This window comes from Mytilus edulis, chromosome 2, assembly GCF_963676685.1.
Source record: "Mytilus edulis chromosome 2, xbMytEdul2.2, whole genome shotgun sequence".
NCBI lineage: Eukaryota > Metazoa > Mollusca > Bivalvia > Mytilida > Mytilidae > Mytilus > Mytilus edulis.
Genome location: NC_092345.1, coordinates 42,614,647 through 42,642,359, shown reverse-complemented (window position 1 = coordinate 42,642,359; position 27,713 = coordinate 42,614,647). Strand labels below are relative to the sequence as shown.

Below are 27,713 nucleotides of genomic sequence, written 5' to 3'. Positions count from 1 at the left end.
TACACAGAGTTATCTGCCTTTGCTACATTTCCGGCATGACTTTCGAGGAAGATAACTGACATAAAAAAATTATACTTGTACGTAATATATTATAAGAAGGCATAAGAAGGACAGAATAAATTGTTACTTTAGGTATAAGACGATTTTTTTAAATGTATAATTCTATGTTCAATTGAAGGAGGTGTTGCCTTAGGCTTGCCTTGGCTTATAGGCCTTAGGCTTAGCAGAGTTACATCTCACCAGTACAGTACCTCAGATACCAGTGTCACACCATGATCAATGCTCTTAGGCACTTCTTCTTGTTTCTGTAAATTTTATGCTAAATTATTGGGGGTTTACTATCCCCACGAAAATGGTTCTACCCCCCCCCCCCCCCCTCCCCCATTTGACAGAAACAAATGCCTTTATGATTAAGTCCACATAAATCTCATTCTAATATGAGGCAGGCATTACCTGTGAATGGGGACGAAGTCTGTATCCTACCGTAGTCTAAAATTGGTCATCTTGTCAGTTCGTTAGGTATTTGTGTTTGAACTTAACACACAGGGAAACTACGCATTGACGTCACTACGCTACTTCCGGCGTAGAAAAACAGTGCAGAATACGTTTTTTCTGCACTTTTTGGGTAGAACGATTTGACTTAACGTGATTTAGACGCCATTGAAATTTGAATGTAAACAAACAAGGTCAGAAGGTTCAGTATGGGACAGCATCGTACATTGAGTTACTGAGAAACAATTGTGAGTTACCAAGCTTGACAATGCATGGTAATAAAAAATAAAAGCTAAGTCTACAGAAAAATTAAGAAAAAAATAGCCTTAGGATAACGACTTATCAACACACCTGGATATGATTTATTTTTTTTGTAACTTAAATATTTGTTAAAAAAAAGAAACGGAAATACTGTAACGTTTCCAATTTTGGTTCTGTTGTTAGGGATTTTACTTGTGACGTTATTAAAGTTATGACGTCCTGTTCAATGTAAATAAAGAAACGCAATACATCAGGTTACACCAATTCATATTAAAGACGAAGAATTATTGAAAATGAAATATTGGTATTGTATATAAAAAAGAAGATGTGGTATGATTGCCAATGAGACAACTATCCACAAAAGACCAAAATGACACAGACATTAACAACTATAGGTCACCGTACAGCCTTCAACAATGAGCAAAGCCCATACCGCATAGTCAGCTATAAAAGGCCCAGATAAGACAATGTAAAACAATTCAAACGAGAAAACTAACGGCCTTATTTATGTAAAAAAATGAACGAAAAACAAATATGTAACACATAAACAAACGACAACCACTGAATATACAGGCTCCTGACTTGGGATAGGCACATACATAAATAATGTGGCGAGTTTAACATGTTAGCGGGATCCCAACCCCCCTCTAACCTGGAACAGTGGTATAACAGTACAATATAAGAACGAACTATAAAAATCAGTTGAAAAAGGCTGAACTAATCAGATGGACAAAAATATAATTGTGTTCCTTGAGTTCCTATATTTTACTAGACTACTCAAAGCTTCACGACAACGAGACCAGAAGAAGGAAGTAGATTTCTGCGTTCTGGGCAAATGCGAGAATTGACAAAATCGACAAAAAAAAATGTTTGAACGATTTTCAGTTCATAAGTTCAATGAAAATTACGTGAAATTTTCACCGATTTTTTTTTTTTTTTATTGATTTTTCTACTGTAATAGGGGACTTTGTCCCCATATAAAGGCAAAATTGTTAATAAAACATTTTATAAATTTGCCTCACCACCTTGGTATATGTAGTAGATACTCAGCCAGCAGAAAGCGGTTGAGCAAGGGAAGTACATGTATGTACTTCTTTAGCTGAGTCGGTATATTTCCTGCCTAGTTACACAGAGGTCCCGGGTTCGAGTCCCAGTGGCAGTGGAGACAATGTGATCTTCTCATATTAATCATGCACTCTGGTTACATTTGTTAACAGTTAAAACTTGCAGTTAGATGAATTTCTTTGACTGGCAAACCTGGACTCAATGTAGCTGTCTGAAGTGTGAATCCTGCTAACATGGCTAAACCAAGATTAGCCAGCCAAAGGGTTAAGCGTTGATCTTAGAAAGTACTATGTTAATCAAGATAGCCACCTTTTTATACGACCGCAAATTTTGAAAAAATTTTCGTCGTATATTGCTATCACGTTGGCGTCGTCGTCGTCGTCGTCGTCGTCCGGCGTCCGAATACTTTTAGTTTTCGCACTCTAACTTTAGTAAAAGTGAATGGAAATCTATGAAATTTTAACACAAGGTTTATGACCACAAAAGGAAGGTTGGTATTGATTTTGGGAGTTTTGGTCCCAACATTTTAGGAATTAGGGGCCAAAAAGGGCCCAAATAAGCATTTTTCTTGGTTTTCACACCATAACGTTAGTTTAAGTAAATAGAAATCAATGAAATTTAAACACAATGTTTATGACCACAAAAGGAAGGTTGGTATTGATTTTGGGAGTTTAGGTCCCAACAGTTTAGGAATTAGGGGCCAAAAAGGGACCCAAATAAGCATTTTTCTTGGTTTTCACACCATAACGTTAGTATAAGTAAATAGAAATCTATGAAATTTAAACACAAGGTTTATGACCATAAAAGAAAGGTTGGGTTTGATTTTGGAAGTTTTGGTCCCAACATAATAAGGGGCCCAAAGGGTCCAAAATTAAACTTTTGTTTGATTTCATCAAAATTGAATAATTGGGGTTCTTTGATATGCTGAATCTAACTGTCATGACTGTGTATGTAGATTCTTAACTTTTGGACCCGTTTTCAAATTGGTCTACATTAATGTCCAAAGGGTCCAAAATTAAACTTAGTTTGATTTTGACAAAAAATGAATCAGTTAGGTTCTTTGATATGCTGAATCTAAAAATGTACTAAGTTTCTTGATTATTGGCCCAGTTTTCAAGTTGGTCCAAATCGGGGTCCAAAATTAAACTTTGTTTGATTTCATCAAAAATTGAATAAATGGGGTTCTTTGATATACCAAATCTAACTGTGTATGTAGATTCTTCATTTTTGGTCCTGTTTTCAAATTGGTCTACACTAAAGTCCAAAGGGTCCAAAATTAAACTTAGTCTGATTTTAACAAAAATTGAAATCTTGAAGTTCTTTGATATGCTGAATCCAAAAATGTACTTAGATTTTTTATTATGGGCCCAGTTTTCAAGTTGGTCCAAATCAGGATCTAAAATTATTATATTAAGTATTGTGCAATAGCAAGTCTTTTCAATTGCACAGTATTGCGCAATGGCAAGAAATATCTAATTGCACAATATTGTGAAATATCAAATTTTTTTTAATTAGAGTTATCTTTCTTTGTCCAGAATAGTAAGCAAGAAATATCTAATTGCAAAATATTGTGCAATAGCAAGATTTTTTTTTAATTGGAGTTATCTTTCTGTGTCCAGAATCAACTTAAATCTTTGTTATATACAATGTATATTCACTTTTTACTACCAACTGATAAATTAAAATAATCTTTACCATTCAGTGATAACAAGCAGTTTTTTTACATCTTAATATTTTATGATGTATTTAAATGAGTAGTTATTGTTGCAAACTCCATTAGAAATTTTAATTGAGATTAGTTTTGGAATAAGGGAAAGGGGGATGTGATTAAAAAAATTGGGTTCAATTTTTCTCATTTGAAATTTCATAAATAAAAAAGAAAATTTCTTCAAACATTTTTTTGAGAGGATTAATATTCAACAGCATAGTGAATTGCTCTAAGAGAAACAAAAATTTTAAGTTCATTAGAACACATTCATTCTGTGTCAGAAACCTATGCTGTGTCAACTATTTAATCACAATCCAAATTTAGAGCTGAATCCAGCTTGAATGTTGTGTCCATACTTGCCCTAACCGTTCAGGGTTCAACCTCTGCGGTCGTATAAAGCTACGCCCTGCGGAGCATCTGGTTTTTATATATAAAACTGTCATATTCTAGTTCCAATTTTGTATACTAATTTTGTATTGAACAAACCACAGTGACAGAAGACCCTGTGTACAATGGTTTACTACTTTTAAAAATTTTAATTAATACCTTCAGGGATCTCCATGGCCTGTTTAATGATGGTGCCACGCCATCGTTCAAATATCTTGCGCCATCGTCAAATAACCCGCGCCAACGTTAAAATGTCTTCCGCCATCGTTCAAAACTGTTACCTTTTTTAAAACCCAACGCCATTTTATTAGCAATTATAATCAAATGCATGTAATTGAATAACCCTTAGCCTTTTTGTATTATAATCCAATACAGTTCTAGCGCCTGCGGGATATCCGGATTAAGATGGTTAATCACTTGTACCAGAGCTTGTACAGGTAGATCAACAAACCAGACAGGAGAATAAATATCTGAAGAAAGACGATTTATTTATCGAATTATTCAACTTAGTTTCAGAAAAACTTGTAATAATTTAGATTAAATAAATAAATTATAATCCTGTTACAAAGAAAACATATTAACAAGTCGAACATGTGCTTTTATTTTGACTTACGCAATCAGCATTCCCCTTTTTGAAGAAGTACAAAATAAGATGTAAAATAGTAATGTTATTTCATAGCAAATAACTTGAGTACTGCTGTAACAATCATATAGAATTACTTTAAAAGTTCAAAAGTAAAAACTTAAATATTTACTGTGAAGAAACATCTTAACGGTATCGCAATTCCGAATTCATTTTGTAATTTACAATCAAATTGATACATCCGCGTTTCCGGTTTATATTCAGACTCGAAAGATGCATGTTGCATTGCATCAATTTGCTAGATAAATTCATTAAAAAACTTTTTATTTGTCAACGTTTGCTTTACAAATCTCTTAAATCTTTTACATAACCCTTATTATCCTTTTGCTGTTGCTGCAAATCATCCATACTGGTAATGGGTTCATGACTTGAATTTGACAGTTCCCGTGAAAAATAAGCTCCACATTATTTTTAACCCCCATAACAATTACCAAAAATAGCAAGAAAACTACATGGAGAGATTTATGACAGCTTTTGGTCTTTCTCGACTAAAGGGGAACTATGAAGGCTTGGTATTTGAATGGTTACAAAAGGTAATTAATGAAAATATTGATACTTCTATAATGAAAATTCAAATAAATATAATTTAGATAAGCAAATGAATTAGCATGTTCACCATTCCTTACAACTTTCGATCATGCTACAGTTACACAGTATTGCGTAGCCACGGTTTGTGATGGTGAAAGTTCCTCCATCATTCAATTTTGATTTATGGAGATCACTGACATTTAGCTGTGGTTAATGGATTTTCAAAATGTCTTTGTCATAAGCACAAAAAAGTATTTTTAAAATTTAGGTACATTGCTTGTAAAGCAATAGGTATACATTTAGTTCTTTCATCACCTTTGTACAGTAGCAATACATGTAAATGTAGTTCCAGGTAGCCTTTTTTTTTCTTATTGTGATAATTTTTGAATTTTAGAAATATGTCTAGCAAAATGTCAAGATGTCCACATGTGGTTTCAGTTGATAGTGTTACATGGGAGGAACTTAGAACGAAAAGCAAGGTAAGCTGAATAAAGAAAAAAATACATGTACAATGTACATGTAAGCTGTAGCTACAGTTGTATTGACATGGTTGACGTCCTATTATGAAATTGATTTGATTGATGTTACAAAAAGCATTTGAAAATAAGTCATACCCCCTTAAAAATTTCATATCCTGTGACTTGTGTCTGTTAAATATTTTTTTGTTATTTTAGCTATTTGGCTATATTTCTATCTTGTCTATAGAGCTTCTAAAATGAAAACAATAAAGGTCTGCCATATCTTTGGCCACATCTTTGTAGAGTGTATTCTTTTACAAAGTTTTTTTGCATGTAAATTGAAAACACTAATTACATGAACTAATACAAGTATAATTGTAGTAAGGGCAATTCTGGGGAAAACCTTTTTCAACTGACCACTTTACACTTGTCATGCATTTTATAGGAATTCAAATTGCAGGTATAGAGTTAACAATCCTGAATATTATAATCCAGCACCCTGGTTGTCTGTGAATATTTCAGACATGCAGGTACAAAATGTATCTATCATGTCTATAAGTGGCTGAATAGAACAAAATGGCATTTTGTATTACATAAAATAGGCTAGTTGTCAATGAAACTGCAGGATATCAAAATATGAACAAACATAAGATGTAGACAGCATGGTTTTTTACAAATATTGTTTTCCTCAATTTACATGATTTAAATAAGATATTTCTTTGTTTTATCATTTGGTTACTTTTTTTTCAAAATCTTTCAAAAAGACCCAAGTGGATATTATATACATGATATATAGGTCTTTCAATTAACTATCAACAGATAAAAAAAAGTTCAGTTAATTTTCATGAATCCTGGACTTTTCAGACACTATTTTCTTATCTTACTGTACAAATGTATGTGGTGAGCTCTTTTTTCCAGGGATACGTTATGCTCTTAATATAAAATATGATGTTAATTTTCAATACAATTCTGTTTTACAAATAAAATGTTGTATTTGTAGACCCAACAAGAATGTTTTACCTGCGGTGTGAAAGTCAGCAACCTATGGCTGTGCTTAGTAGGAGCATGTCAACACATTGGTTGTGGAGAATCATCTAAAGATCACAGCTCTGCCCATGCTAAGGTTGTGTTTAATGATCTAAATCCAAATAGTCCTTTCAATGCTTTAAATAAATAGAAAATTGAACAATATCTTAGTATTTTAATTTCAATTTAAAGTCTTCATGATCTTTTACTGTCTGTTGTTATTGTTCATTTAATATTTTCATTTTTAGATTGGTTCAACCTCTATATTTTATCCACAACTAACTATTGGTTAGAATTGATTTTAGAAATTGAGCAATTAAATGTGTATTTTGTAATCAGATTGTGGATGCTTGAAATAGTCCTCTCTGAAAAACTGTCAATTTTACAAGAATGCTGGAAATGACAAAACGTCTTCTAAGAAACATTCACTTGGTCCCAAACACATCATTAGTTTAGTACTTGTTAAATAAAGCAAAATAGAAATTAAAAAAGAAAGTAAATGTTTTAAATTTCAGGACAAGAAACACAGTTTGACCATAAATTTAAGTTCTATGAGAGTATGGTGTTACGAATGTGAAACAGAAGTCCTCCATGACAAGAATATCCCAAGTTTTATGTGAGTATAAACACATATTAATGTTTCTGTATTGAGCTAGATCAAGAAGGGTACTTCTGTCTAATAATATAATCATGATAATATTGATTTCATCATTACTTTTCCTGACGCAGGTATTTCCAAAGATATTTTACTTTTTGTTTCAGATTCATGCATATGTTTGCCTATTTATTGAATTGTGAAAAGAGAACAGACTCTTTGGATTACCTTCATTTATTTTCATAAACGAACATACTATCAAATTGTATGTAATCAAGGTTACCATATAATGTTTAATTTTATACATAAAAGTTTAAAAATGGTCAAGAATTTCATTTTTATTTAATGATTAATATTTGCAGAATTCCTGAAAATTCAGCTAGTATGTTAAAGATTAAGAAAATGGATGATGTGAGACAGGAGTTAAATTCTGTTAATAGTTCACCTCAGAGAAGTTTATCAGGTGGTGATGAAACTGAATCTGAGGATGAAGGAGACGGCAGACCAAGGGGTAAGATACCTTTTTTTACAGTTTTTATGATCAGCCTAAAAATATGCAGTGGTCTGGTTAGCCCAATTTGGACGAAAAACAAGACCCTTGATGCTCTTAAGTTTCAACCTTCACCTCTTAAAACCTGATCAAAAATGTCCCCTGACATAAAATAGCATTTGCTGTCTGTGTGACTCATCACCTTTGATTGTCCATTTGGTATTTCTGCCTTTTATTTTATAATTGTTTTTATACCACTCAATCAAAATGTAGTTTTGACATGTTCTTCTTGGGGCAGAGCTTCCATACAGTCATATTTGCTAGACAAATCTTTAAGTAATATTTTGTCTGAATGAGTAACTAAGAATTAATTTTTACCTTCAGCAACTTTTGTTCTCTTTTGAATACAGGTTTGACTGGGTTGAAGAATTTAGGTAACACTTGTTATTTGAACGCAGCTGTGCAAGCATTATCTAACTGGTATGTATTTACAAAATTTGTATGCGTCAAAAGTTACATTTATTTGTACACTTGTCCTTTGTCATGTTCAATCCTGAAAGTTAGCAGATCGACCTAGTTTAGTGAACCAATTTTATGTAATTCTCCAGAATAAACAGGCACAATACTAAGCAATATTTAATTTGAAGTTAATATGCTAGTTCATTGTTTTATTTTGTTAAGAAGTCCCTTAAAAAATAATATAAAACAACAGACTAGGTTAAATGTTGCCTGCAGATTCAAATAATATATACCTCTGATCTGTATAGCCAAAGAAATAATGGCTATTCCATTGAAATGGGTGTGGGAGGACAGGAATGCACTTTTCAAAATAATGCTACAACCAAGAACCATTTTTAGATAATTTTGCATTTAATAGTAATACAGTAATTGACAAATGCTGAAAAAAGAGCTATGACCCACGTTCAAAAATTAAACCTCCTTTCCTACTGTCCCACATATATTTTAATGGAATAACCCTTATTGAGGTTAATTATATGATGCATTTAGTACCGTAAATGTTTCTTTCTATTTCAGTCCTCCTCTAACAAGATTCTTCCTTGACTGTCAAGGATTTATCAAACCAGAAAAGTCTCCCATGTTATCTAAACAATACCTAAAACTGGTAACAGAGCTGTGGAGCAAAAGGAGGTAAAACTGAAATATATATCTCTTTAATGGGTTTGTGGAAAAACTCTTTATCTCTTTTATTTAAACATTGTAGGGTTAAACAAATTACCTGAGTTTGTAGCAGACCTTTTTTCGTTAGTTTCTAAAAGTAACGGAGCTGTTTGCAAAATAATCGGTTTATGTATTAAGTATAAAATTGAGAATGGAAATGGGGAATGTGTCAAAGAGACAACCCGACCATAGAACAGACAACAGCAGAAGGTCACCAACAGTAAAAAGACCTTTTCACATGAATAGCTGCACTTACAGTGTTATGCCTAGCTTTGGTATTTGATGCTGAAATTCCTCTTATTAGATTTAATCCTGATATCTATGATGAGTTTATTGATCAATTCTTTGTCACTGGGTGATTTTTTACACACCAAATAGACACTCGTTTTGATGCGATACACTGTATGATATTTCATGATACTTCATAAAAAAATAGGAGTGTCTCTTTATTACCTTAAGGAAGCTCGCTTGTCATGTTTTGGAATTTTGGTCAGATTTTCGAAATCCTCTGGTTTTATCCATTTGAATGCCTTAACAAATTTTGCCCAGTGACCCAATTTTTCTTTTACATTTATAATGATAAGCTGTCTGTTAAAGTCTTATAAAATTTTAATTATTTTTTAATAGTTTTTGAGGACTTGAACTTGTCAATAATAAAGCTATGAAAAGTCAAGAGAAAACATTTTCCCGCCAAAATTTCAATGGCTTCTATCTCGAAAACAAGCATGGTGACCTATATATTTTTTTTGCTCTTTTAATTCCTTTATGAATCCCCTATCAATATATGCTAGTGTTATGAAAAGTCAATTACTTTGAAACTGAGAAGCCATTTCCCTTAAGACATTGACTGACACAAATAAACCTGTGATCTTTGTTTCTTATTTCTTGCCACTTTAATCTAAAAAATCATCTGTAATAACGTAAATGTGTTTTTAGATAAGGTTTTTTGCTTGAAGATAACTCTGACAAAATTCTACAATAACATTATCCATGTTATTTTCTGTAGTAATTTGTTTAAGTTAGACCCGTGACTTCATAAGGACAATAAAAGTTAAAACATTGATTGACATGCATGAAGTTATACCTATAGACAATAAGTCTAGAGAAAGAAATATTTGGATTTTTCTAACCACATATAATACCTCCTGAGACAGTAAAAGGTTTTTTTGCCCTGGTATCAACAAACTTAAAGGTAATAACAATAAAATGATATATGCACAAGTAAATGTATATGTAACTACTTGAAACATGGAATCTTTATTTTAGACCCAGTTACACTATTCCTAGTGGTGTGGTAAATGGTATCAAGATAGTTCATCCAATGTTTCGAGGATATTCACAACAGGTGGGTTTTATAAGCATGTTGTAGCATTGTATTAGAATTTCATGAATAAAACAATTGTGTAATGAATAGAATCTAACACAGATATGAATGGAAAATGGCTCTGACTCAGAATTAGTATATGCCTCCTGTTTATAGACTTGAAATTATGTCCTTTATGAAGAACTATTTATTACTGCTACCTATATCTATTTCTAAATTTTTGTCTTATTGTTTGTGAAAATTAAAGATTACAGCCATTCTATTAACTTTGAAAGAATGCAGAGATTAGAAAGACAAGGAAAGGTAAAAAATTATATATGTTTTTTAAAATTAAAAAAAAGCAAAAAATTATGATTTTTGTTTCATTATATTTCATCTGTCAACAAAAAAAGTATTTAAACATAACAGCAATGATAATTTTTCACAAAAATGTATAAATGCATTTTAGGATGCACAAGAGTTTTTAAGGTGTTTTATGGACCAAATTCACGAAGAATTAAAGCAACCCCTTCCTCTTAATGAATTAGACATAGAAGAACAACATGAACAAAGTGATAAAGAACATCAAAGTGACCATGAAGATAAATTTCCGACCAGAACATCATTTCTTAGACATGATAGACAGATGTCTGTTGACTCATCAAATAGCAGTCAGTCAGACGAATTCTATGAAACCTGTGATTCTGTTACTAGTGGAAACACAGCCTCCTCGTCAAATGAAAATTCTGCAAGTATTGAAACAGTTGATACAAGTAACAATTCAAATAAACTTAAAGCTAGTCAAAAACCAAAATCTGGTAAAAATAATGATGAATGTTCTATTGATGACAGTCAAAAATCTAATAAAGAGAAAAAAGATTTTACTAATGAAAGGATAGCCATGACAAAAAATGAAGAAGTGGAAACCAGTTCAGATAGGTGCCAGGAAGTCAGATCACCTTGGATACAGCACAAAAGTGACCCAGACTTGTCAAAAATGAATTCTGTTCCCAGAAGAGGTAAAGTATTGAATTGGAAAAGATAAAAGAGAAGTTTCTTCATCTTAATAGAAATAGGAATTTGTTAACTGATTAGATTAATTGTTATGCCAGCATCATACTTGTCCATCTTTACTTTCTTTCATTCAATAATTGGTGTCCATTCTCTAACTTAAGTTTGCCATAACCAAATGTTAGAAAACTTATAAACAATACTTATTACCACAAAACACAAATAAAGTTTGAATTTGGGTGGAGTCACTTTTACAATTCTAGAGTTATGCCCCTTTATGTTTCTGTTTTGTAACTTAATTATACCTCAACCAAATGTTATGAAACGTATACACAATGCTTATTATCACTAAACTCAGATCAAGTTCAAATAAAGGCAGCGTCACTTTCACCCTTTTTGAGTTATGTCCCTTGATTATGTTATATGCATGCAAGGGCATCAGTGTCCCATGGACACATTCCCCATTCATTTACTAGAGTATTACACATGTTTATCTTGTTTTATAAAATGTTGTTAATTTGTGAACCACCATGCATTAATGTCTAAAACACTTGTAGTTGAGTGCTAGAAGCAAGTGAAACCATTTAATGCAAAACAATCTTTTTGATGGACATTTTTCAGATAAAATACATTGAAATTAACAACCATTTGATGAATGTTTAATTTTGTTTTCAGGGAAGCGGAAAAATATACAATATCAGAGTGTAATATCAGACATATTTGATGGCAGAATACTCAGTTCAGTTCAGTGTTTGACATGTGAGAGGGTGAGGATATATAATATGGGCTTCATTATTTAAGCTTAAGTTAATTTTGGTAGTGTTTGAAACACTAAAAAGATGTCAAAGTAAATAATAGAATATGTATTTCGACCTGTGGAACCAGGTTGTCAATAAGTAAAAGAGAGATAAAAAGATTGAAATTTATTTGAAAAGAGACATGGAAATTAGTGTGGTTATCATCAGTAACCTTGTTATAAAAGAATAGGCTAAATTAAAACTAATATTTTTTTAAAACACTCACAGTTTTGCATTCATATATAGGACAGAGTTTATGTTGACTATTTTTATCGGAGTAACCAATATCCATCATCATGTGTGGTATCATTTTTATAATTGAGCCATTTGAGGTTGTGCATTGTTAATATTTTTTTTGGTCAAAATGCTTTGTTGTATTGGGATAGCCTTTCAAAAGTTTAATATGATTCAGAGGTGGTTCTTTGTCCCTAAACTGCACTATCTATGGCTGCTTGAATGAAAACAACTAAACTTGTACAGAATCATTCTCTTAAAGTGAAATTAAGCACCTCTTGTTTAATTTTTCGATCACCTTGATTTCAGGGATTTCCTTCTTCCATTGACTTTGTCTTTGTGTGCCATTCAATGAATGCCTGTTGGCTTTTGTCTAATATAGTATCTTTTATGAATTTTTCAGATTTCAACAACCAAGGAAACTTTTCAAGACCTGTCATTACCCATCCCAAGTAAAGACCAGATTTTTGTATTACATTCTAATTCACAAGGGAGTCCAATAAAGGGAGGCACCTGTGGGGAGGCTAATCAGAGCTGGATGACTTGGATAATGACTTGGATGAAAAGGTAGTTAATGTAAACAGTCGATGCAATAATAGATGATATCAATGTAAGTGGTGACTTATCACTTCAAACGTCATTCATTTTATTTTTATTCAGTTTATATTTAATATGGAAATTAACATTACAAAAGAACTAATTTATAAATTCAATAATGCACAAAAGTGCACATGTGATGTTCTTTTTTTAGTTTTTTTTTTAATAATTTGTATATCTTTTTTTATAATTTATAAGCTGATTCTATATATTGATAGAGTATAAGTCTTCATTGAAGACGAGTCAATAAAGGAAACTCTACTCATCGAAAATTTCATCAAATTATTATGAAAATATTGAATTCAGTATGTCTCAAAGCATGAAAATTCTGTGGACAATAAATTATGCCTCTACTAATTTGGCTCTGCAAAGTTTAACATGTATTCATCAGTTTAATATAAACATTTTAATGAAAAATAATATTAGCTACATATAGATTCTACCACTGCATTGAGTGTGATACGATATTTATCCACTCGAGACAGTTAAATTTTTAAATTTAAAACGTGTTTTAAATATTTAAAATTTAGCTGTCGAGAGTGGATAAATATCGTATTACACGAGATTTGGTGGTGGAATCTGTTTCTTTAATGATTTTCAATCAATATGCAGACAAACTTATTCCTACTTTACGAATGATCTGCAAAAAGATGTGTTCTTTCTATGTGACGTCATCAGGCATGGTCGCCTTTTTTCATGCCGTCACAATAGGAAATTCAGAGGAAAGCAAGGAAATTCGAAGTCATAATCAGATTTTAACCAATGATGAAATGAGATCAAACGAACCACACATTGATTAAATGTTTTTATACAATTGGTGCAGAAAGGGATAAATTCACGAAGAATTAGAGAAAATAAAATTATCTGTTGATTTTTTTTTTCAATTGGTTTGTTGGACTCACAATAACATTACTGTTATTTTTTCAGTTGGTTTGTTGGACCTGCAATAACATTACAAGACTGTTTGGCAGCTTTCTTCTCAGCTGATGAACTGAAAGGAGACAATATGTACAGCTGTGAAAAATGTAAAAAGTAAGCATGTAATGATATTTATTTAATGATAATATTGTATAAATTAGTTCTCTTCATACTGGTGATTTGGTCAACAATACACAAGTGTTTATTTGACACGTCAAGCTTTGAATTTCCTTGTAATAAGAAAAGCTATTAATAGAATAAACAAGGACCACAAAAGAATGTATTGCTTAGTCATTGTTTGCAGAAATTTCTTTTTGCAAAAATAGAAGGTCAAAGATCCATCTGTCATCATGCCATGACCCTAGAATGTAAACTTCTAAAGTTTGTCATTGACAATTGTATTTGTTTCAAGAGTATATTAAGCCTTTGAGCAGTTGATACAGATAAAACTGAATTTCTTCAGAATTGACGATTTTGTTTATATGTCAGACAGGTGTTGAGTTAACACACATGATATTACAATAGTCTATAAATATTCATTGTAAGTCTTAAAGAATTATCTATTTAGATGGTTTTAATATTTACAATTGTTCTGTTTGAAAAGATTGACTATATCATATGAGGGAATTTCACATCAATAATTATAGCATTGCTGATTTATTAAAAGTTGGTGGTTTTTTTCAGACTCAGAAATGGAATCAAGTTCTCAAGGGTAATGGTATTACCAGAGGTATGTATCAACCATTGTTAGTCCACCTTTTTGAAACTAAAGAATAGTTGTAACAGCTTTACTATTCAAGTGAAAATTTGTATATGAGCAGATAACCCTACTTTCTGTTTAATATTTTTAAAGAATTAAAGTGTGTTGATTCTATATAAAAAAAAAAAGAAAGCAGTTTTAATGTTATTTATTTTTAAAGTGTAGTCAACAAAAGAGGAAAACATTTAATAATATTTGATGTATACATTTTCAGTTAAAAATCTTTATATAAACTGGTAGCAATTCCAGTGTTATATGTATTAAAGGGATAAACTGAGCATATATCTTATTTGTCTGAGTCCTCATTTTCATTTATGTCATCACAGAATACAATTTACTCCCCTTTCTTGAAAACAGATTTATTATGATATTCATTTCTTTAACCCCCCTACAATGTGAATACAAAAAACAAACTACTGAAAGCTACCCACAATTGTATATCTTCTAAGGCCAGAGAAATAATTGATTGTTACACAAATTGTATTACATATTTCAAATTGACTTTTGCCATACCATTTGTCATTTTGTTTTTTAAGTTCATAGTTTTCATACTCTATTTTTCAGATTTTGACAGTTCATTTAAAAAGATTTCGACATGAGTTTTATTCAACAAAGATATCTACCTATGTAGCCTTTCCACTAGATAGTCTTGATCTCAAACCATTTTTACACAAAGGTAATTAGTTTAAACAATATTTATTCAGATAAATCAACATTAAACATATTATACAATGAAATAATATTAAGGATTCAGAAACATGCAATTTGCTTTTACAAATCTGTCTCCCTTCTCACAAAGGTAATTTATTACATGGGGGAAAAAATTATGAGTTAAGTACAAAAATGTTGTTAATGAATATGGAGTATAGTGTTATCCGATTTCCTTTATTTATAAAGATACACCATTGACTATTTATGGATTTTCTATATGTTCACTGATTTTTACATGATTTTGTGACTTTATTGATTTTGGGATGTAGGTCTGTTGGTTGGGCTGGCGGCAGCCAAATGTTGTCCGCGCATTTACTCATCAACCGTTGAACTAAAGCTTTTAAAATTTTAATATGTTGTTACTGACAACAAAATGAAGGTCAAGTTTAATAATGACGATTTTGACTTTTACCATTCTGGAGTTATGGTTCTTGCAAGATTGAAAAATGGTGTTTTCAGTCGTGTCTGTGCTTTTACTAATGAACTGTGCAACCAAAGCTTTTAAAATTTTTATATGTTGTTTCTTATGATAAAATGGGGGTCATGTTCAATAAAGACAATTTTGACTTTTACTGGTTATGGTTCTTGAAAGATTGAAAAATGCTGTTTTCCAGTCGTGTCTGTGTATTTACTCATGAACCGTTCAATATAAGCTTTTCAAATTTAAATATGTTGTTACTGATGACAAAATTGAGGTCAAGTTCAATAATGGAGATTTTCACTTTTGTGAGTTTTTCTGTTCAGGAGTTATGGTTCTTGAAAGATTGAAAAATTGTGTTTCCAGTCATGTTGTTGCATTTACTCATAAACCATTCAACCAAAGCTTCTCAAATTTTAATATGTTCTTACTGATGACAAAATGGAGGTCAAATTTGAGAATGACAATTTTCAATTTCACAGTTCAGCAGTTATGGTTCTTGTGATATTGCCAGGACACAAATAAATGTTTATAAATCCGGTTTGCTGTCGCTCTGCCAGCCTCTTGTTATCGAATTGTCTACTCCACTTTTTATTTATTTTTATCTAGTTAAAAGAAACTACTTATGCATGATTAAAGTTTTAACTTCAATTACAATAGATGATTTGTAGAAAAAATATTTAAATACTGTTTAATACTGGTAGATGTAGTCAAAAATGATACAGATTTGGAATTTAAATAGAAGAAGCATAGTAATGAAAATGTACATGTGACATATCTGAGATTTGATACAAACTGCAAAATAGGCTTCAAATTAAATTAGGTCTGACCTCAATTCTCAACCACCGACCTATGTCATACATTCTCAAGTAACCATATTTTCAATTTATGTTGTGGGGGAAAAAAGGTTTGCTAGGGGTACACTCATGAAATCTATGGTTATAAAAAAGTTAGTCTACACTGGAAAAAAATACTAAGCCATATGCACCCCACAATTTTTCAATATATGCAAGTAGATTATAAATGTCACAAGCTTATAATTGCTGTAACAACCAGTAAAATTTAGATTACTTTGAAATTAATGTTTTAGAGCTGTAGCTACATATTATTATTTCAGACTGTACTTCAGAAGTGACAATGTATGATTTGACAGGAGTTATATGCCACCATGGATCTGATGGATGTAAGTCAATTATATATTTAGATTTTATGGAAACAAATTATATAATTCAAATATTTATAACAAGTCTAAAATTTCCAAACAAAACTTGTTCCGACATGTGTTATAACACAAATATAAAAAGATGATCCATATGGATACATGCAATTACAGCAAATACAGTTAGTAAGGCAGATCCAGCCTTCCAGAAGCTTTTTTAATTTTCAAATTTAAGATTAAAGGTAGTATTTTCCAAAATAAAAGATTTAGCTATTTTCATAAATATATTTGGTACAATCACTATTAAAAATATGATAAAACATATGATTTCGAAACATTAATAAGATATAAGAACACTTTGTTAACTATTGCATGATGTTTACTATTGATGACTTTCAGCTGGCCATTACACAGCCTATTGTTTGAACTATGTAAATGAGCAGTGGTATGAGTTTGATGATACATATGTGACAGAGGTGGACATTAACCAGGTCATGAACTGTGAAGCTTATGTCTTATTCTATAGGTAAGAATATAACTTGATGCAGTATCATTTATTAGGCTGTAAATCTTGATAGTGATGAAAAGCTATACAAAGCAACATAAAAAATTTGTGTAATTAAAGAAGATGTGGTATGAGTGCCAATGAGACAACTTTCCATCTAAGTCACAATTTGTAAAAAGTAAACTATTATAGGTCAAAGTGCATTCTTCAACTCGGAGCCTTGGCTCACACCACACAGCAAGCAATAAAGGGCCCCAAAAATGACAAGTGTAAAACCATTCAAATGGTAAAACAAACGGTTTAATGTAAATAAAAAAACGAGAAACATTTATGAACCACTACAGATCTTATGAACTTCAGACTTTATTTGGAAAATGTTTAAGCCTAAATGTATTATAAAATAAGACACAAACTGTATATATATTATGTACCGTTATGTATAATAAAGAAAGGGTACTTCAAAGCACTTTAGAACATTGACATTTTGAAAGATTATGATTAAAATATTTCAAAAATTTAACTTCCAACTAGGAATAAATGGAAATATGGATCAGAAGTTCTCAATTACTTTTTTATGATTGATTATTTTCTTGCATGTACTTAAAAGTTTTGGTTACAATTTGTTTCAGGAAGAGAAATGATCAAATGGTATCACTTAGACAGAAGGGAATGAGACTGATAGAAGCACAGGAAGTATGTTATCATATAATTGCTTACACAGTGTGCAGTTGTCCTAATTTCGAGAACTTATTGGGTCAAGAAAATTCAAATATCTGGTGAGGCGAAGCCAAACCCAATATGAATTTTATTGACCCAATAATTTCAATATTAGGACAATTGCACACTGTGTAACAAATTCATCCTGTTTTTGTTATATTACATATTATTATATTCAAATTCAATTATTAGGACAATATCAACCAAATATGTTTTATAGATATTTCATCTAAAACTGAAAAAAGAAAAAAAAGAAAAATTATTGGGACAATGGTATAATTCCAATTGACGTAATAAAAAATTGTACTGAAATTTATTAGGACAATATCAGCCAATTGCGAGAAATTACTATAAATCAGGATAAAATTAATTATTAGGCTTCCCTTTGCCTAAATCAACCTGCTCAATTGCTCTGTAATTTTTGTATGAAGGCTTTGAGACTTGAGCAGATCTTAAATTGCACTGTCACAATGTTTGGGGATAAATTATCAGAGATGTTACAATGTGTGAGGAGACGTTATCAAGCTTACTTTTGTAACAGTTATAGGAAGGGAAATATGCATGATAAACCGATTAATGGGATTTGTTATAGATACCATAAAAAACCATTGCATGATTTCAATGTGTTGGAAGTGAAGATAATCTATACACACCAGGCTAGTTAGTTAAAGGGGAAGATTTATTTTGCATACATCAAATACATTTTAGATAATACATCTATTTGATTTCAAGCAGCAACTGTGGAATCTTAAAACAACTACAAATACCATTATATCTTATTCTTTGTTTCCTCCAAGTCATTAACAGTCTTGTGGATGTGACCTTTTAATCTGAATAGAATATGTTCTGGAAAAAACATATATCAAATTAACTGATGTAGAACTGCTGCATCTTCATTACATTGTAAAACTATTAAACTACTATTGCAATCATAAATTAAAATTTAGAAAAATAAATTTGTTTAAAGGGCATATATATTTTGAAAAAGTTTCTTATTGTAACTAAAATGATTATGGCAAACTTTGCATCTATTTTCAGCCAAGTCTGATGCAGTTCTTTATTTCCAAACAATGGATAAACAGATTTAATACATTTGCTGAGCCAGGACCCATCAGTAATCATGACTTTCTTTGTAGACATGGAGGTATTTATTGCTCAGTTATTTTAAATACTGTGAATTCAATATTATTCTTCAGATACCAATTTTCACTGGTTTTGTGGATACAGGTGAACCACAAATTCATATTTTTAACAAATTACAAAATTTCTGTAGGCTTTGTATGCAGAGATTTGCAAAACCCCAAAAACCAAATATCCACGATAAAAAGTTATCCTCAATCCACGAAAATTGATACCCACCAAAATAAATGAATCCACAGTATTTTAGATACGAATACTGTAAATCAGCTAATTATCTCTGGACATTTATTTTCGCAAGTTTGCAAGTAGAATTTGAATCACCAGGAATATATGTCATACTTGGATATAAAAAAGAAGATGCGATTTGATTGCAAATGATACCACTCTTCACAAGAGAGCAAAGGACGCAGAAATTAACATCTATAGGTCACCTTACAGTTGGATGTTCATTTTTATAAATATAGGAAGAAAATAAAAAGACCGATAAAATACATTGCAGCAAATTTGGTTACAAAGACCATAATGTGAAAATAAGTTGTTTTACAAATAATCAAATATTATATTTTTTTTTGTGTTAGACAATGAACAGATATTTTTGTAATCAAATATTTAGAAAGCTATGCACTTTTCCATCGTTTGACCATTAAAGTCTGCATGATGATATCTGGTTTATTATTTTTTGTTCTTTGGTTGGTGTCTCATTGATGTCTTTCATCACAGGAAGAAAATATGTCACAAAATACTTTTGAAAAGTTCATCATCCCCTTTTTTGCTTCCCAAAAATGTCCTATCCTTGTTGGAGAGGAATATGAATAAAGGGTCTAAAATGGCCTTAGCATACCTTCTCCTTAAAACTTTGATTATTTTTGGATTTTTCGGTATATTTCAGGTGTTCCACCTCATAAAGTAGAATATGTACAGGAACAAGCTATACCATTTAATCAGGCACTTTGGGAGTTTTTGTACAGCAAGTAAGATATTTACAATATATCTTTTAGGATAGAATATTTTATTTGTTAAATATTGAAATAATATGTTATAGATGTTATCAACGTCCTTATTTTTTATGTCAAATTGACATATAGTTTACTGACTGGGGCTTATAATGTTACCCTTGTCTTGTATTTATTATTTTAAACCAACATGACTGGATATTATTAGTTACACAGAGTCCTAATATGAGAATATATCTGGTCAATAAAATTCATATCAGATGAGGCAAAGCCAAACACAATATGAATTTTATTGACTCAATAATTTCTGTATTAGGACAATTGCTCACTGTGTAACAAATTTATCCTGATTTTGTTATATTACATATTATTATATTCAAATTCAATTTTTAGGACAATATCAACCAAATATATTTAGATATTTAATCTAAAACTGTGAAAAATGAAAAAATATTAGGACTTTAAAGCAACTCAAAATTTTTTTTTTATTAGGTCAATGGTAAAAGGGAGATAATTCCAATTGACGTCAAAAAAATTGTACTGAAATTTATTAGGAAAATCAAATTGAGAAATTACTCTAAATCAGGATAATTTTGTTTGTCATGCCATTAGATATTGAGTTTTGGGATGTACTTTGGATGACTGCTCAGAGATGAAATTTAGAAAAAAACAAGAATGTGTTCATAGTACACGAATGCCCCACTCGCACTATCATTTTCTATGTTCAGTGGACCGTGAAATTGGGGTCAAAACTTTAATTTGGAATTAAAATTAGAAAGATCATATCATAGGGAACATGTGTACTAAGTTTCAAGTTGATGTAACTTTAACTTCATCAAAAACTACCTTGACCAAAAACTTTAACCTGAACTTCGCACTATCATTTTCTATGTTCAGTGGACCATGAAATTGGGGTCAAAACTATAATTTGGCATTAAAATTAGAAAGATCATATCATGGGGAACAAGTGTACTAAGTTTAAAGTTGATTGGACTTCAACTTCTTCAAAAACTACCTTGACCAGAAACTTTAACCTGAAGCGGACGGACGAACGGAGGCACAGACGGACGGACAGACGAACGGAGGCACAGACCTGAAAACATAATGCCCCTCTACTATCGTAGGTGGGGCATAAAAATGGCTGCCTGTTTAATGACAGGAAGCAAAACTTGATTTGTTACTCAACATTATACACTAAGGAACCAAATATTACCCCAATATAAACAGGCATTATGAAAAAAGTCAGTTTAAATATAAATTCTTTAAATATTTTCAAGTCATAAAAAGTTAATCTCTTAAAATTAAGGTCAACCAAAACATTACAAGAACTTGAATTTAGCTCAGGATTATACACTTGAATATTAAAAAATATATTCCAAGCAATGATTTCATGAATCTTCTGTTTTTGGTCAAACCAACTCATATAAATAAAAAGCATTTGTGCACCATCAGTTACAGCATTTTGTCTATAATCAAATGCATAAAAACTTTCATTCTTGGCTGATAACCTAGATTCTAGCAAATCTTGCATTGCTTCATAAGTTAAACTTTGGATTAGAAGATATATGTGTTTTAAAAACTGTAAATTCAAAATTATTCTGTGTATTTATTATTGCTTTTTTTTAAAAGTACAAAAATGTGAGATTAATTATTGTGATTGTGATTCCACAAAAATCTCCATACATTTATATGTGTCTGATTATATCAGAATGTGAGTTTTTATTATTTCAATACCCACCCATTGCATTATTTGCATAAATAATAAAACCCTCGAAATAATTTCTGAATTAACAGTATCTCACTATGCTATAGATGATGTGTGCATTACTAGTGTTTTTATACGACCGCAAAAAAATTTTGCAGTTGTATATTGGTATGATGTTGGCGTCGTCGTAGTCCGAAGACACATTGGTTTTCGCACTATAACGTTAGTTTAAGTAAATAGAAATCTATGAAATTTAAACACAAGGTTTATGACCACAAAAGGAAGGTTGGGATTGATTTTGGGAGTTTTGGGCCCAACAGTTTAGGAATTAGGGGGAAAAAAAGTGCCCAAATAAGCATTTTTCTTGGTTTTTCGCACAATAACTTTAGTATAAGTCAATAGAAATCAATGAAATTAAAACACAAGGTTTATGACCACAAAAGGAAGGTTGGGTTTGATTTTGGGAGTTTTGGTCCAACAGTTTAGGAATTAGGGGCCAAAAAGGGGCCCAAATAAGCATTTTTCTTGGGGTTTTTTTTTTTGTTTGTTTTCATCAAAAATTGAATAATTGGGGTTCTTTGATATGCCGATTCTAACTGTGTATGTAGATTCTGAATTTTTGGTCCTGTTTTCAAATTGGTCTACATTAAGGTCCAATGGGTCCAAAATTAAATTTAGTTTGATTTTTAACAAAAATTGAATTCTTGGGGTTCTTTGATATGTTGAATCTAAACATGTACTTAGATTTTTTACCATGGGCCCAGTTTTCAAGTTGGTCCAAATCGGGGTCCAAAATTAAACTTTGTTTTATTTCAACAAAAATAAAATTCTTGGGGTTCTTTGATATGATGAATCTAAACATGTACTTTAGATTTTTTGATTATGGGCCCAGTTTTCAAGTTGGTCCAAATTGGGGTTCAAAATTAAACTTTGTTTGATTTCAACAAAAAATGAATATATGAGGTTCTTTGATATATGCTGAATCTAACCATATATTTAGATTTTTGATATTTGGGCCTGGTTATCAAATTGGTCCACATTGAGGTCTAAAGGGTCCAAAATTGAACTTTATTTGATTTCATCAAAAATTGAATTCTTGGGGTTCTTTGATAAACTGAATCTAACCATGTATTTAGATTTGGGATATTGGACCATAATAGGTAAATGTCCAATTTAAAATTTAAGTTTTTAAGTTTAAGTTCTTAGACCACATTCATTCTGTGTCAGAAACCTATGTTGTGTCAACTATTTAATCACAATCCAAATTCAGAGCTGTATCCAGCTTGAATGTTGTGTCCATACTTGCCCCAACTGTTCAGGGTTCGAACTCTGCAGACGTACAAAGCTGCGCCCTGTGGAGCATCTGTTTTGTTCTATCAGCCCAGTTGTATTTAAACTTATTTTATAAAAGCTCTAAGGAATCTATAGTCTGTGAAATAAACTATTTGTGTTAACTAAGTAGGGAAAAAAAGATTCATGTTTGACTGATAAAGTGTAAATTATTTTGATTTGTTGACAGGTTTGGTGGTGGTCCAGTCTGCAATCATTTGTATGCCTGTCAGTCTTGTCAAAGAGAACTGGATCAATTAAAACAAAGACAACAGTTGGAAATGGAAACATTCATTGAAGTAAGTTGCTTGTATATTCCATGTTTAGCTCATTTGGCCCAGGGGCCACAGTGTCTATCGTCTATCTTCCATTATTTCTTAAAACTACTATGCCAATTAAACTAAACAAAAATCATCATTGTGGTATTTTATCTTCAAAATTTTGAAGAGTGTCTCATGATCCTGTTTGACAAACAACATGGTAACCAAGGCTTAAATAGAACATGAAGGTAAAATGATAGAAGTGTCTACAGTACTATCTTTAAAATCTTGTAATTGCTAAAATGTATTTATTCATTTTATTTTAATAGCTGTTATGATAAATTATTTATGTTTGTTTGTAGTTGAATGAGAAATTTAAAGACGAAGACAATCCAAATGTTTTATATGCCATCAGCATGTCTTGGTTCAAAGATTGGGAGAACTTTGTCAGAGGCAAAATGGACAGTAAGTATAACACTATAATAATTTTCACATTGCTTAAAATGATCATGATTATATTCACCCAAATTTATTACTGTGAAGCAAAATTATTTACAAAAACCGTTATTAGAAAACAATGAAAGAATAAAAAAAAAAAAGAATTCCTAGAAAATTTATGAATCAGATAAAATGAGAACGAGATATATTCTACTATACAATTTTTCATATGAGTTATTTCAGACCCACCAAGACAGATTGACAATTTACTAGAGATATATTTTACTATACAATTTTTCATATGAATTATTTCAGACCCACCAGGACAGATTGACAATTTACTAGAGATATATTTTACTATACAATTTACTTGAGATATACATGTATATATTTTACTATACAATTTACTTGAGATATATATCTTTTACTATACAATTTATTTGAGATATATTTTACTATACAATTTTTCATATAAATTATTTCAGCACCACCAGGACAGATTGACAATTCCAGGATTACAAATAATAAGCAAGGTCAGATGACACTGAGGGTCAACTCTGATCATGGGCAGCTATCAGAAGAAATGTGGAAATTCTTATTTAATATTTATGGAGGAGGACCAGAATTAGTAATCAAACAACAAACACCATCACCAGTTAAGACGGCAAGGTCAGCGTCTCCTGTCAGGACATCATGCTCATCTCCCGTCACACGGTCAGCTTCAATGGAAAGCAAAACATCTAGATCAAAGGATTCAGGGATTGAGTCTAGCTCACAAAGATCAGAAAGTTCAGTGAAAGAAGAGACTTCTGAGTTGACTGTGCAAAATGAAAGTTGAGGTTTTTCTAGTCTATTTATGTTGAATTTCAATACATTTGTTATTTTTTATTGTGCATACTTCAAAATGTATATACATTGCAGTATTTTGAAATCCATCTGTGTTCGGATGAAATCCTGTAGATTAAATCACATGAAACTTGTTATGCAACCACACTGATGTCAGTCACCTTATGAAGCTGTCTTTGTAGTTGTAATCTGTATTTATTTAAGTAATGAAGGTAATTGTGAAGTTGTTGGATATGTAAACTCTGCCAATTCATAATTTATGTTAAGTTTGTGAGTGAGTTTGGACAGTTTACACATAAATAACTTCCATATATAAAACTTTTAATTACTTATAATTCCAAAAGAATGCACAGAAGCTTATTTCCAAATCAAAATTACATCAGCACTAATATAACAATTCATACTTTTCATGTCAAGGTATTATACATTTTAGGGTTGTAATGATGAAAACCCATGATATAAGATTTAACATACACCATTTGAATTTGTTTTCATTTGTTTTATAAGGTTACTTTGTTCTAGTTGATTTATTTGTCTTTGATACAAAACAAAGAATTGGATTGCATTTGAAGTTCTGGTCCAGTTTATTTTGGAAAAGGATGAAAAGAAATAATAATTGGCATTTTTCATGTTTTTGATGTTTAACATTTATTTTTCATTTTGTTCCATGATTTTTATAAAAATATCCCTGTCTGTTGTGAAATAAGACTTATTCTAGTATTGTTTAAATTTGTTTCACCAGAGATTCACTAATTTGTGTTGATGTCAGAAGTCCTGTTTTCTTTGAGGGTCTGGATGGGGCTTATAATGGACAAAATGTGTAAAATTTTAAAAGACCAATGCTTGTTTTGTTTTACTCTGGTATGCCATGGACATGTATTTGTCGGTAAAAGCATAATAGAGCTGATGTAATGCCATTATGCAGACTTTAAAGTTTATTTATTAATTTATTTTTTATAAAGGGAGACAAGTTGTACTTTAAATAAGTTTAGATACACAAATGTAATATTGCTATTGAGTGCTCACTTTTAGACAGTGGGATGGGATTTCAATGACAGTTAAGTTTCTCTTAATAGAATAGCAGACTTCTTTTAGGGGAAACTACTTTTAGGGGAAAATAGCACTTTAGCAGATTTTGTTGAATTTTCAGCTAGCTTTCGTCCATTTCTTAATAATAAATATGTAAGACTAGGGAGGTGTAATGGGCACCCTGAAATGTGATGGTCCTTTCCCATAGTCTGCATGTGATGTGAAAGCTAGTTTAAAATCTGCAGATTTGCAATTATTGGAAATTGAAATGAAAAAAATGGTTAACCAAATTATCATTCTGCAATAAGCCTGTTTTAGAGTTACCGTTTATATATTTTAGTTTTATCCATACTTTTAATGTTCATCTCTTTAAACAATGATTGCAACATTTGAAATACAAGAATATAATTCATATTATGTTGAAAATTATGTCCTTTCTTCCAGTTTCATAATAAATGAGAAATCATCCTATTTTTAGTTTTGATTCATATTCTCAATGATATACCTAAAAAACTGAAAAAGTTCCTTCTAACAAACAAATTAACTCCTACATCAACATGTAAACATGGAAAACATTGAAAATATAGTTATTGTAATCGTCGCATTTCAGCATGATAAAAAATCCACTTAGCGTCAAAACATCGCACTTTAGCATGACCATCATGTTCAGATATATATATACATATAAACATTGTGCAAGAATTGATGAAAAATAGCTTTCTTTTTAAAATCAGAATGATTATTTAACATCATCTGCTAAATTTTTATGGAGGAGGGGCTAGAATGGGAGATATATTTATTTACATCTTAATTTAAAAAGATATTGGCTAGCTGAGGTTGTACCATGCTGCCCCTGGCATTATGAAGATAAGTTCTGTGTTTTAAAGTAGGATTGTACATGAACTGAATACATTTAACTTCTGTAAAAAGTGGGTTTCATTTTGTTTTAAATGGTGTTCCTATGTACATTAATATTTAATACTGGATTAGACATCACTTTTATGTCTTTAAATGTGATTTTTTTAAGTTTGAATGTATGTTATTTATTTATTTATTAATTAAATGTATATAGAAATAATGTTTTTGATGTAAATTTATAGGATTGATATATTCCTTGTTCAATTTAGCCTACCCTCAGTTTTACAACTTCAATTTTGATATTATTTAAGGTCCAGTTCTTGTTCATCTAAAACAAAAATCTCCTTTTAACCCATAGCACTAGTAGGAAACAATTTAACCTGAATCTTTTCTATCCATTAATAAAGCATTTTAGAATGAAAAATTACTTTTCTTTTTACAAAATATTTACTTTTATATTTGCATAGTCCATCAAGGAGAATCAATGTGCATCTTCTACATATGTTCACTTTTACGTGAATCTTTCAAGATTTGTTGGAATGATTTTCTGTGGCAATCAATATTCAACCATACACTGCTCAAGTTTTCTTTCAATGTACTTAACTTTTGAGGATATTCTGTATACTTTCCAGAAGATTTTAGCTTTTGTTATTCAAGGTTACTAGAGTAATAAATTTATAAAAAATAGAAATTTGTCATGCCTTGCACTAAATCCAGTTTGCTTCAATTGTTTTACTTAAACTTTACAAATTTAATACCAATAATGATATACAGTCGATTCCACTTAATTGCATACCGCTTAATAGCATAATTCGGTTAATTGCATACTTTTCTCCTGCACAAAACCATTTCCCTTTTATCTAATGTTAAATTGTACGGTTATATGCATAGCCCCACAAGTGGCATTTCGGTTAATTGCATAGAAAATTATTGCCAGCTAGATATGCTTAGTTAAAACTGACGAGATTTTTGACCGGAAACAGCAATTTGTAAGTATATTTTTCTTGAATGCATCATAATTTTTGATATTATTTCACATTTACTTATGTGTTATTTGAATAAAGTTTTAAAACAGTTTCTTTCGTGTTTATATGATTATAAAAAAGCCTCGATGTGTACACAGGTAAAGTTTCCCATATTCTATTTTAAGCCTCGAGGTCATAAAAATGTCAATCAGCTGATTGTTGTAAAAA

At 30.9% G+C, this 27,713-nt stretch overlaps 1 protein-coding gene across 3 annotated transcripts; it reads left to right on the top strand.

Moving 5' to 3' along the window:
• The first annotated feature begins 2 nt into the window (after positions 1-2).
• Positions 3-26,944, top strand: LOC139512165 (ubiquitin carboxyl-terminal hydrolase 20-like). 3 transcript variants are annotated; one of them, XM_071299569.1, is made up of 24 exons: positions 3-77; positions 5,479-5,563; positions 6,543-6,665; positions 7,084-7,184; positions 7,526-7,674; positions 8,064-8,133; positions 8,689-8,802; positions 10,099-10,177; positions 10,605-11,154; positions 11,822-11,913; positions 12,581-12,744; positions 13,702-13,806; positions 14,377-14,422; positions 15,017-15,128; positions 16,699-16,764; positions 17,140-17,266; positions 17,875-17,938; positions 19,001-19,106; positions 19,992-20,073; positions 23,280-23,388; positions 23,712-23,814; positions 24,273-24,868; positions 24,922-25,330; positions 26,445-26,944. In XM_071299569.1, the coding sequence occupies exons 2-22, from the start codon at positions 5,483-5,485 to the stop codon at positions 24,623-24,625; spliced, it is 2,796 nt and encodes a 931-aa protein (XP_071155670.1). In that variant the 5' UTR covers positions 3-77; positions 5,479-5,482; the 3' UTR covers positions 24,626-24,868; positions 24,922-25,330; positions 26,445-26,944. The 3 variants fall into 3 exon arrangements, with proteins under 3 accessions (XP_071155670.1, XP_071155671.1, XP_071155672.1); XM_071299570.1 differs by having other exon boundaries at positions 24,922-25,404; positions 26,453-26,944; XM_071299571.1 differs by lacking the exon at positions 3-77 and adding an exon at positions 1,971-2,073 and having other exon boundaries at positions 5,431-5,563.
• Positions 26,945-27,713: the final 769 nt, after the last annotated feature.

Coding starts and splice junctions, on each gene's coding strand:
- LOC139512165 (XM_071299569.1), top strand. CDS start 5,483: ATGTCTAGCAAAATGTCAAGATGTCCACATGTGGTTTCAGTTGATAGT. Junction 7,185..7,525: donor AAGAATATCCCAAGTTTTAT/GTGAGTATAAAC, acceptor TAATATTTGCAG/AATTCCTGAAAATTCAGCTA. Junction 8,803..10,098: donor GAGCTGTGGAGCAAAAGGAG/GTAAAACTGAAA, acceptor TCTTTATTTTAG/ACCCAGTTACACTATTCCTA.